Raw genomic sequence first — 12,018 nt, 5'->3', positions numbered from 1 at the left:
TCCCTACACTTTTGGCCTAATAGGCTTGAAAAATTCCAAGGCATCATTAGGACAGCCGGTGAAGAAGGGTCAAAATTGAAAAAATTCATCAGCAAACTGTATTTGAACTCGGTATTTCACTGACCTGGATACTAGCCATAGAGTAGCTCTGCTAGCCACCTCTGGTGCTTGGTCTTTTACCACTCCCTGTATAACAATTCTGGGCTATAAAATTCTAGCCTGTTTTCCAGTTACGAAGTATTGGCTGAGTTAGAGCTCATGGGAAGAGGTGTGTTCATAAATGCAAATAAGGACTTAGTTGTGTATTTGTGTAATTTTTTCCTTTAGATAGGTATACCTAAATTGAAACTCAGATAGTGGTACATTGTTTTACCTTCAGTGATAATTTCTTTTATTAAGTTTTTATACTTTTGATATTTGCCTTTAAGTCTTAAGTTTATAGAGGTGCAAATCTAACGTCATTATAAAACTTAGTTAAAAAAAATGATAGTGGGACAAGATCAGACCCTTTTTCTGTCTTACTTCAGGACTGAGGGAAGCAGAAGTAAGTTTTAGGCTGAATTCCTTTTTGTGGATGATTGGAAATGCTGTACTAATTTGTAATTCAACTATATTGAGAACCTGTAGTGTAAGATACTAAAGCTTAAGTCTGTTTCCTAAAGAAAACAGACTGTGAGTAGGCAGTCTTTTAATAGTCTTAGATTAAATGTTCAGCAAGCACAAAATGTCCCAATAGGTAAAAAGTGAATGTAAAACAATGCTTCAGTCTTAAAGTTGACTTAAAAACAGAACTCCCCCAATTTTTACTCTACTTGTATTTAATGTTCTCCAGTGGCCCCGCATATCCTCTCCACAGATTCTGGCCTTAATCCAAGACAGCTTTTGTTGGTTTTTGTTTTTAACCATCATAGGTCTTTGGGCATCTGATAAAACTCTGGATTGTCTCCCCAGAGAAGTAGATACACACACAATCCCTGCTCTAAGACTCCCAAGAGAATGTAAGAATCTGCCTAGTGCACATCTGTTGAATTAACCCTCAGAGAATCTCCTGGATTAGTGATGGAGTTGTGAGAGTTGGTATAGGAACAGCAGAGATAATCATCAGTTTCTTTTAACCTGATAACGTTGTTACGTGTTACCATTAATCATGGATCAGCATTTTGTTTCATTGCTTTTGAAGTTTACTCAGAATGTGGGTAAGCTGTTACCTGCTAAAGGTGGTCCAGAAAGGACAGCCATCCCAGCAAAGAAACTGGCAAGCCCCAGGAACCTGTGTACCATAGAATTCCCAGACAGATCAACCTGCAGGGATTAGAATCCAATGTTAGCCATATTGAGGGTGAAATTCTGTGGAGACCTTTGCCTACAGAGGGGCAAATACTGTGTATGTCATCTGAAACTGTGAACAGTTGACTTCTGAGGTGATTTGGATGGCATTTTACCCTGATATTATGAAAGAGCTGAGGCAGATAGGGAATAGTAATTTCAGTAGGCAGACAGTGTTTTCATTTTATTAGTAAGGAGCGTTGGTTTTTGTTTCTTTTTAAAAATCTTTTAATTGGTTCAGGGATACTTTTTTCCCCTGAACCTCACTGCTCTTCTCTGTTTAGGAAATGGTATTTACAGTTGGAGCTGACAGTGGTATTATTGAATCCACCTATGGCTGAATACCAACCATTGGTTTATAAGAAATCAGATATCACAGGAGTTGATTTCAGCTTTAGAAAGTTTGATTTTTGCTTAAGCTTCATAAGATCCTGCAGCACTTATGCTAATATTGATATCAGGTCAGAAGATTCCGGGGGATTCTGTTGCAGCACACTGGGGGCCTAGTTCTAAGAACCCATGGGGTTCCAAGAAAAACCCAGAAGTATTTGTATAACTCAATTCCGTTCAGGTCTAGGACTTCATGTCAATTGGGGGTAAAGATGGAGAGGAGTTAAAAACATAATGTCCTTATTAAAGTATACAGAACTTCTCTCAACAAGAGAGAAGCCAGTGCTGGTCAGGAAGCCGTTTTTTCTTTTAAGGGACTCTTCCAAGACGTGTCTTAGAACCAAAGAAATTTCTGGACCTGAAGGAAAGAAGTGGACAGAAGTCTAACCTAGGAGACTGATAAGCAAAATGGAATCCTTCTGATCCCTATTTTGCGAGACTGATAAGCAAAATGGAATCCTTCTGATCCCTATTTTGCTCTTCTTTCCTGTCCCATGTCCCCCGGGGGGATAGTCCTCTCCCCCCCCGCCCCCCCCCCCAAGGTAAAATGAATAGCTGGATAAGATATAGCTACAAGGTTTCTGAGTATGTTTGTTTTTCGTTATAAAATTAATACAAAATATGTTTTCTCTTTTGGGGAGGTGATTGTTAACACTTTTACTAAATGGTGTAAGAACATTCATGAGTGCGTCTACTCACCAGTACAGGAAGTATCAATGCCAGGTAACCACCGGAGAAAATGGCAAAGAAGATGGTATAGGTCATAAGTAGTGGAAATGTGGTGGCAAAAGGAGCAAGCAGGTTAGTGATGCCGCAGAGGATGAGGTAAGACTTGTGGTAACGATACTTCTTGATCCAGTTTTGATCAGCAACCCATCCGGAGATAATCTGACTGACTGTCTCAGTGATACCTGGAACAGTATTGAAAAGGTCTTAAATGAAATCCTAATTCCATTTTCCTAGCCCCTTTGAAAACTGTAAATGCATAAGGCATCTTTTCCTAAGTAATATGACTTCATCCTGAGGCTGAGACATAAGAGAAAAAAAACGGTTCCATTTGTGTACCAATAGATTCTATCATTTACTTAGCTATGCCAGACACATCAGTAAAATACCAGAAAGGCTCCTTCAGTGTTGGGTAGAGGACTCACCAGGTATTTTTTCTGAGTGTGTTTGGCAAACTCATAACCGCCAAACGGAATACCAGGTTATAGAGAACGCTGGGCTCAGTACGCCTCCCTTGAAGTGGTGAGGAAGTGATATTTCTTGAAGATTAGTAAACCCACAGGTTAGTGTCCTGGGGAAGTCATGTGGACGACTGGAGTATAAATAATAAAGTCTTATGGTGAAGAAAAAAACCAGATGTTGAGACTCATAATTGTATATGAGGTTTTGGTAATTAAGTCCTTCTCCAAAGGCTATTATGTTTAACTTGAAAATATGTAGAAAGTCTGGAAATGGGAGATCATCTCTTGAACACTGGAACTATGGTGTAACTTGAATAAAATTTAAGAATAAGATTTTTCACTTAGTTTTATGATAACAGAACATTCTTATCCTTTATCCTATTATATGTTAATGTAGCAGTTAAATACTGAAAGATTTTCACCAAGAGGAGCATGAGCTGCAGTTGTTTTATACTTAAAATTTTTCCTATGGTTCAAACATAAATTACTCCACAAAAAGGAATTAAAAATTCATACTGCCATCTCTATATCTATTTTTACAGTTATTTCCTAGGATACATATTGAAACTTTATTATGTTCTTTGGTCCTGCTGTAAAGCCCTAATCTGATCTAAATTGATACTACCAGACACTTTAGTGGAAAAAAAGTCAGTTTAGCTATGTATCTTTTTCTTGTGTACACAAGTTTTATTTGACTGAAGCAGTTGGAAATGGGGTGCAGTCAGTTTTGCAAGGGCTTGGTAAATAGTCTTTTCCAGAAATTAGCAAGAGAAAAGTTAATGTTGAGCTACTGAGAATTTCCAGATAGAACAAACCAGTTCCATTTCATTCATTTTCATTTTTTTAGACTCCCTATTTTGTCAGTTGAAAGAATCCATATCTTCTAGATCAAGCATTCTGTTTCCATACATTTTTATAAGTACTCAACTAAAAGGATTGTTTTTTTCATTCTAGTTCATTTTATTTTATTTTATTTTTATTTTTATTATTTTTAACCAGTACGCGGGCCTCTCACTGTTGTGGCCTCTCCCGTTGAGGAGCACAGGCTCCGGATGCGCAGGCTCTGGACACACAGGCTCAGCAGCCATGGCTCACGGGCACAGCCACTCCGCGGCATGTGGGATCTTCCCGGACCAGGGCACGAACCCGTGTCCCCTGCATCAGCAGGCGGACTCTCAACCACTGCGCCACCAGGGAAGCCCCCCATTCTAGTTCATTTTAAATGTCAGCCTACCCATTAATGACTAGCCTTAGTATGCTTATTTATCTTATCCTCTTACTTTGAGTTAAAGGGGGAAAAATTCTTAGCTACAAATACTACTAGAACATTATTGAATGCTTACAGTAGTTCATGTACTATTCTGAACTCTACATGCATTACTTGCTTAATCCTAATAACCTTCTGAGAGTAGATGCTATCACTCATATATTACAAGGAAATTGAGACACAGAGAAGGCAAGTATCTTGCCCAAGGTCACACTGTCATACACTGCAAAAACTTGAATCTGGAAAGTCTAGCTCCAGAGCCATTCCTTTCAACCACTGAACTGTGCAGCCTACGTAGGATTGTTTTTGCTTGCTAAAATGGCTGTTGTCACTGAGCACCAGCTTTCTAAAGTTCGGTATCCAACAAATACTTAGATACTGACATATGAAAATAAGACTTGCTTTGGGGTCCGCTGTCTGGTAGGGAAGAGCCTGTGTGCAAGATGCAGTGACAGGTTGGAGGGAAAGTCCTGCTGCTCCCACCAGCCTCAAAAAACTTACTTTTCTGGCCTTCCCACAACTCCTTTTTTTAAAAAAATATTCTTCTTAAACTTTTTAAAAATTAATAAATTTTTTGTAAAATTAAGTTCATTTCTCCTTTTGAGGGTGAGTTTGAAGTAGACTTTCTTACCAGCTACAGAAACGAGGTAGGAGGCGTCCATGATATTAATCCCCAGTGTTTTGGCTCTGGCTACCAGGTGAAAGGTAGGGATGAAATACGCCAACTGACTGAGGAGAAAAGACCACGTAAATATGTAGAAAAAAGGATTCCTAAGAAGAGAAAAATCAAAGAGTTTTTGTTTGCAGCTCCACAAAAGAGTCTTATTCCCATAACTTTCTTCATTAGTTTTTTGGAAGAGTCTGTTCCTGTTAGGTTCATTGTGGAACTCTTCATTTTGGTTTTCTGAGACTGTTAAACTTATACCAGGTTGTCCATCCTGCATAGTATTGTCCCTGATGGCAGACTCTTGTATCTCATTGCGGCATGATGTTTCTGTCCCACATGCTGCCTCTGGACCACTTGCAGAAAAACTGCTACTTTTATCTTTAATATCAGAATTGCTTTTGCTTTTGATATGGGTGGGTCTCAAGAGCATACTAGAAGGCACCAAATGCAATGTGATTGCTCCAAATAATATAAGGGCACCTAAACAGGAGAGAGAAATTGAGAAGTTAAGCTAAAAATTACCTCTCTCATTTCACAATATTCTGTATGCTTAGGCTCAGAAGAGGCCCCACCACTAAATATTCAGTCATAGTGCAGTAATTCCTGAAAATACTGCTTTGTCCTTGTATTTAGCTGAAAGCATTTAAATCCATTGACTTAACTGTTAGCCGTACACACTGCTGTATCCTTGTGAAAACAGGGAGTCCTTGCAGATAGAAAAGGGGAAAGCTGTGCCACTAGGGGGCATGGAAGGAGAGTTATTTGTGCTAAAGGAAAAAAATGGTTTGGGGTGGGGGGAAGTCATTTCAAATGTTAGAAAATTACAATGTGTTTTAAATATCCTGAAGGGAGGGTGTAGATTTAGGTACAGAAAATACAGCATTAGGTAACGGGAATCATTTGGAAACTGCCTTAGAAGAGGAGATAGCCTGTCATCCCGTGATGTTTTAAATGTCCTCGAAAGAAGACAAGCTAGTGTTGCCTTTGAAGCTGAGTAGTTGCTTGACTTCAGCATGTCCTGACCAAAGCTGTGACTTGGGTGTGTTGCTTCTAGAGATAGAATTAGCTGTAGGTTCTGCTATCCTGTCTTATGGATTTGTCAGCTGGTCTTGTTCACCATGAGACTACTGGTGGTTTTTTTAATCAGGAAAGGAAAAGTTCAACAAAACTGCTCTGTAGATAGGAATAGGCTTATATATTCACATATATGTGCATATACATAGATTTTTTTCCCCCAATACTTTGAGGTTATTTTAATCCAAATGTTTTATCTCAGGTATGAAGAAAATTGTGGAGTGAATGGTTTTTATTCGTGAAAATTTATAGTTGACAGTATATAAAAGATTAAGTATTAAGGAACATAATCCTCTTTTCACTCAAGTTTTTTCCGTCTATTTTAGTGAATCTGATGGAGGAGACTTTTTTAAATGCAGGGTTTTTTTCTTAAAGAGAAAATTTGAAGAGAATGCTTTGAGTAGAGGATCCTTGTTTCCGCAGGAGTACCGCTTTCCCTGCAAAGGTGTGTTTCCCCAGCCGCATAGATTGCCCTCCATCCCCTCAGACTTGAACTCTGTGGTGAACTCTGAGTTGCCTGCATGGCGGGCAAAGCCTGCAAGTAGTTCAGAGTCTCTTTTGCCATATATTCTCCAAGGAAGAATACTTTACTTTAGAATCATGCTCACTTCCTCTGTGGTCATCATAGAGAGGGCTCAACATTAAATCTTACAGAGTTGATGGTTCAGAAACTTAGAATGACTCACCTGTCCAGTCATATAGATCTATCAGGACTTTTGTAAAAGGCGCTAACAGAAATGTCAATCCCATCCCTGAACGGGCAATAGCTGTAGAAAGAGCTAATCGTTTTTTGAAGTATTTGGTAGTGACCACAGCAGCGACTTGGTACAAGAAAGCAGAACCCAAACCTAAAAGAAAAACATAATAGCTTGGAATCACTTTTACATTAAGTGGCTTGGTACTGGACAAGATATTCTCCCGGACCTGAGATAATTTAAGTAGGCCTTTTGAACTCATGGAGAGTAAAAGGGAAGGTTCCTGGTTCCATTTTTTTTTTTTAAGTCTTAACTTTTACAATGGACTCACCAGGTAAAAATCCCATAGTCACACAAAGAAAGGGAATGCTTGTAGCCCAGCTGCTGATCAGATATCCACCAGTAACAAGGAAAGCCCCAAGAATGGAGGCAGTTTTCTCTCCAATTATGTCACAAATAACAGCAACTAGGGGACCTTGGGAAAAGAAACAAATGCTAGTTAAATGTGCTCTGGCATCCTTTATCTTCTGGTGTGCAATTTAAATGGGCGACTGAAGGGAAGTAAGAGGACTCTACATTTGTGTATCCTTCAAAAAGGTGTCTGTATTGAGTTTCTTAACATTCCCAGCCCCACACTATTTTGCTTTTAGGAAGAAGTTTTGTTTGTTTTAAAGAAAAGATGTAAATAAGCAGGTTTGGAAAGGAAGCTTGCTGAAAATGCATTATGAAACCTCTGCAAAAAAAGGTTGCCTCTAGTGACCTATGACTAGAACAAAGTTCAATTATTTATCTACACCATGTTCTAGCTCCAACTAGAACTAAAGGAAGAGGAATTGGTTCTGTTTTTTAGAGCTTTATAGTCAGAGCTTTATGGTCGACATTCCAGTTGAGAGACTGGCTCACTGGACCTATATTAAGACACTGTTGAAAGAAACAAGGCATGAAAATTGAATCATGGAATTAAATAGTTGGGTTCTTCACCTTTCTTTGTTTAAGCACTAATTTTTCTAGTCTTTCCAAGTCAAGCGGAGGCTAAACACTGCAAGTCCTTTTCTCAGCTTTACATATTGATAAATGAACCTGAGTTTTAGCAAAGCTTCAGTCTTGATTGACTGATAGGTGAGTCTTCTTGGAATTGCCCTTTGGTGGTCCTTTTCCTTGGACAGCAAGCTTACTGATGGCTTTATACCTGCAGAAAAACGAAGCGATGACATGATGGATCCAATCCAACCAGTTTGCTCTGAGGTGCCTTCAAACTCTTCTTGAAAAACCACAAAGAAAATTGCAAAAGTCTTGGTCATCCCCATCACGAATACATTTACCTAAATCAAAGCAGACCAAAGAGTCCAAGTCAGGTGGTGAGTAAGCCATTACAGGGGAGGTTGGAACTGCTGGAGGCTCTGATTCTCTGTGTCACCTGTATTTTACCAGTTTGTTTGCCAGTTCCTCTTTGTAACATTTTAAATTTTAGGGGCGGGTTGTCCACTTAGAGTGTCTAATCACTTTACATGAAAGCACCTCATTTAATTCTCATTACAAAGGCATGGAATAGGTGTGTCAATATTGTATTAGAAATTCAGGACATTGAGATTTAGCTTAAAACTTGCTCAAGATGGGGATGCTGGAGCTAAGACTTGAACCCAGATAGACTGACTCCAGACCAACCACTATACCATCCTGTTACAGTAGCATCTGTTAAAAACAGCTAATTCCAGTTACCTTTGTGAGAGATGTGTGTTGATCCAAAAGAATTCTTCTGTCAGTCCTTAGGTTAGCTTTGCTTTAACTCTGCTTTTGAGCTGAGTGCCCTCCCTCACCTGGTATATAAATACGGCAACCATAATAATTTGTCACCCAGTTGAAGCTCTTTGAGAGTGAAAAGTAGTGCTATTAATTGATGCCTGGACAGCAAGGGTAATGAGGATGTATGGTCACCTTACGGTTGGGTCATGTGCCCCACCCTTCTTTTCTGTCCCATCTAACCCTTTTGCCCGCACCACCCTCCTTCCTTCCACTAGGGGGAGCTCCTCTTTTGAGGTCAGGTTTTCTTTCAGTGGAGTACCAGCATTTGTTTCTTGGAATTCTGATTAGAAGGGGGGCAGTGAGGAGCAAGGTTCTGAGAGGAACTAGAAGGGAGGCCTAGCCAGGCTCTGCAGTCAGTCAAAGCCCAGGAGCCACATGTACTCACTCTTGTCTCCAGGGGCTTCTTAGTGGCCCCTGTCCTTTCCTTTTTTTCAGTGGCCGTGGTGTTTCATCTGCAGTCAGCCTGCCTCGGCCAGAATCCTGGCTCTGCTTCCTATTAGGGGTGTGACCTTGGGCAAACTACGGAAGTTAAGCTTCCTCTTTTATAAAGTAGAAGAAAAGTAAATGTCACCTAGCTCATAGGACTGTGAAGACTGAGAAAATTCTGGTAAAGTAATACTTAGCACTTAATACTCAAACTATTAACTATGTTTCTGTTATCTTGTGCAACCATTCTGCTTTCCCAAGAGCTCGAGACTCATATTAATGTCTACCATATCTTTCTAACTCAGGTTAACTTATCCAAAACTAAACTCATCTTTCTCTTATCCCATGCCTACTCTTCCTTTTCATTTCTCTTGATTGGTACCATCCACCCACTCACCCAAATCAGAGATCTGCCTCCACTTAGGAACCTCCTTCCCTCAGCCTCTACCTACTGAATAAAATAACCAAGGCCTTCCCCTCCATCCTCTCCGCTAGACTCTTACTTCAGACTAGTATTATTTCTTGTCTGGAGTAAGTGACTAGGAATCAGTGGTGGTGCTCCAAGGTTGCAAAAGATGGGGTGGTGAGGAGAAAGTCCCTTAATGTACTTTTTCCCATTCTGATTTGATAGAAGCTACAAGACTTTCCTTATTTAGAGTGAACAATGCTATGGACACCAGGGCTATATATTCAAAAATGAAAAAAGCATTTTATCAAGCACTTTGTAATCATAACGTGCCTTAAAGGCACCTCTATCAGGTAATGAGGCTAGAGAATATACATGAACCTTAAATAACCCAGACTTGTTTCTTTCAGTTTAAAATACAGGGCGGTGATTGCCTCCTCTCATGAGCAGGGAATGTGACAATGAGGCGTCATTCTGTAAAATTACTCTTCCTCTTTTTCTGTGGACATGGGTTCTGTGCTGGCATCTACACAATGCTGGCCTCTATGTTCTTAGCCATCTGAGTTTGGCTAGCCAATTTAGCACCTTTCCTCTCTGGTCTTTCCTTGGTGTCTGGGCATAGCAGCTGTAAGTGGATATGACTTGTCTCTAATAACTGGGTCTGTGCCTTCCACTGTGTATATCAAGAAGGCCAAGGACATAGCCTTTGTAGCCACCCTGTCTCCCTCCCTTAACTTGTAACCTTCCAACTTTGTTTCTGTTTTGACTCAGAGCTATTAAAAATCTTTTCCCCAAGGTCCAGATATTCCCTTAGTTAACTAAGCAGACTAGATAAATCTATATTATACTATTTCATCTCATGTTTTGGACCAAGGTTGATGGGTTTCAGTCCTGTTCCAGAGTCCACATCAGACACTGTACATGGGCTTACCCCATCATCCATCCATCCATCCTCCCATCTGTCAACAGGTATATATTGAGTGCCTACTGTGTTCCAGGCTATTTACTAGGGCTTGCAGTGGTGAGCAAACAGACTTGGCCCCTGTGCTCATGGAACATTCAGTCCTGGGACACAGGCTGAATACAGAAAACAATCATGCAAATATGTAGTTATAAAGTATGGTAAGTTAGACTATGAGTCATTTTTTTTAAAAAGTAGGGAGCTCCTGAAGAACATGTTGTTATTGGGTTTTTCACTCACCTTTTCAGGAGCTCATCTGTTATAGAAAAGTAGACTTGTAACTTATGTAGACACAAAAGCATCGTCATCTTAGGTACCCACATTACCACTGTGGGTGATTGGCCTGAGTTAACTGTTAACATTTTGAGGACTCAAAATGTTTTTTTTGTGTGTGTGCTTTTATGAGTAGCATCACACCCAAAAAAGTGGGACATTGTTTATTAATCTGGTTGTTAGACAACTTTTCTTACCAGCAACTGAGTTGATCAAATAACTTCCTGTCCTCAGAGGATAATGCAGGAAAAGGAAGGGTGGTTACTGGGGAGAAAGGTGGGAGAATTAGAGATCCTCACCAACAATGCCAGTTCTGCAAAGCCTGTGATGTGGGGAGGTGGCCCAGCCACAGGAAGGCTCTCAGACTTAGGGTGTCCTTAGTTTCCTTTTTAGTAACACTTCTGGGAGGAAAAAAAAAGAGATTCCACATTCTTTGGTAATGAATCTAATGTTTAACAAAGAGTCCTGTGGTTCGGAGTTTTGTATTATGTATATCCTGGCTGAGGACTTCTTCCCCTACTTTCCCCTTCTCTGTCATAAGGGATGAGGTGTGGTATTTCTACATTGTGGGCTTCAGGGTAGTTAGTAGTCACCAGGACCTGCACTCCCTTCCCTGGGAGCTTCTTACTGTAGGGCTGGGCTGGGGAGGAGGATCAGGAGGGAAGGGTGTCTTTGTGAATACATCTCAAAGTTAACTTACTTGGGAACACTTAAGAGGAAGTGGGGAGCTGGTGCCATTCTCAGGGTTGTTTGGGATATAGCTGTAATGGGATTCACCAATCCCATCAGAATGAGCATGCTGATTCACATCACCACTGTCTCACATAACGACCCCAAGAGCTTCTGGGAGGTTGAAGGAAAGAAGTTAATTAAAAAACAGTGCGGAGTCCAGCTGCTTATGGATGAAGGAGAAAAATCAGGCTCCAGTTTCAGAATCCACATCATTCTCTCCCTTTCCAGACATGTCAGAAATATACATTGGACCTAACTCTAACATAAGTTATGGTTGGCGGGGATGGGTTGGGAAGTGGACAGCAGGCAGAACAGAAGAAAAGTCCCTGCCCCCTAGGAGAGACGGAGGTTGCTTCCAGCAGGGTTATGTCTGTGCTGGGCTGAGCTGGGGAGCCCCCTCCCCACCCACCCCTGCAAAAGCACTTTTTAGCGGTTTCCAGTGCTACTTCTGGGATGGTTAAATGTACTATTGTCCCCAAATCCTAACTGCCATGCAGCGAGGGCAGAGCTGCTGATGGTAACTGGAGCACTCTGTAGGTTTAAGGAGGGGTAGGAGACAGGATGGAATGCTTCTGCTTTCACTCAAGGAGGACATTTTCAACTTTCTCTTGTGTTCATTGGCAGTTCCTGGCCGTGCTCTAACCCCCTTTCCATTCAAATGTCAAGGATTTCATAAGTGATCTTAGTCTGCTCTGAGCCTTTCTCAGGGAGCCTTCTTTCAGGCAGTAGCAAAGGGGAAAGTAAATTCTTACCAGGAAGAAATGAAACACAACCATCCATCCCCAACCTCCATCCAGGGTTTTCGTGTAGG

At 40.7% G+C, this 12,018-nt stretch overlaps 1 protein-coding gene across 1 annotated transcript in view; it reads right to left on the bottom strand.

The window, feature by feature from the left end:
• Positions 1-12,018, bottom strand: part of SLC16A4 (solute carrier family 16 member 4) — a 22,226-nt gene that overhangs the window by 8,743 nt on the left and 1,465 nt on the right. The window contains 7 exon segments of the mRNA XM_007449291.1: positions 1,209-1,302; positions 2,416-2,627; positions 4,802-5,317; positions 6,598-6,759; positions 6,938-7,081; positions 7,796-7,928; positions 11,960-12,018. The exon segment at positions 11,960-12,018 is cut by the window's right edge and continues 13 nt beyond it. Coding sequence (XP_007449353.1) covers positions 1,209-1,302; positions 2,416-2,627; positions 4,802-5,317; positions 6,598-6,759; positions 6,938-7,081; positions 7,796-7,928; positions 11,960-12,018 — 1,320 coding nt within the window.

Source organism: Lipotes vexillifer, unplaced genomic scaffold (genome assembly GCF_000442215.2).
Source record: "Lipotes vexillifer unplaced genomic scaffold, Lipotes_vexillifer_v1.1 scaffold393, whole genome shotgun sequence".
In the NCBI taxonomy this organism is placed as follows: Eukaryota; Metazoa; Chordata; class Mammalia; order Artiodactyla; family Lipotidae; genus Lipotes; species Lipotes vexillifer.
The sequence above is the reverse complement of the archived record's forward strand: the minus strand, read 5'-3'. Positions and strand labels throughout refer to the sequence as shown.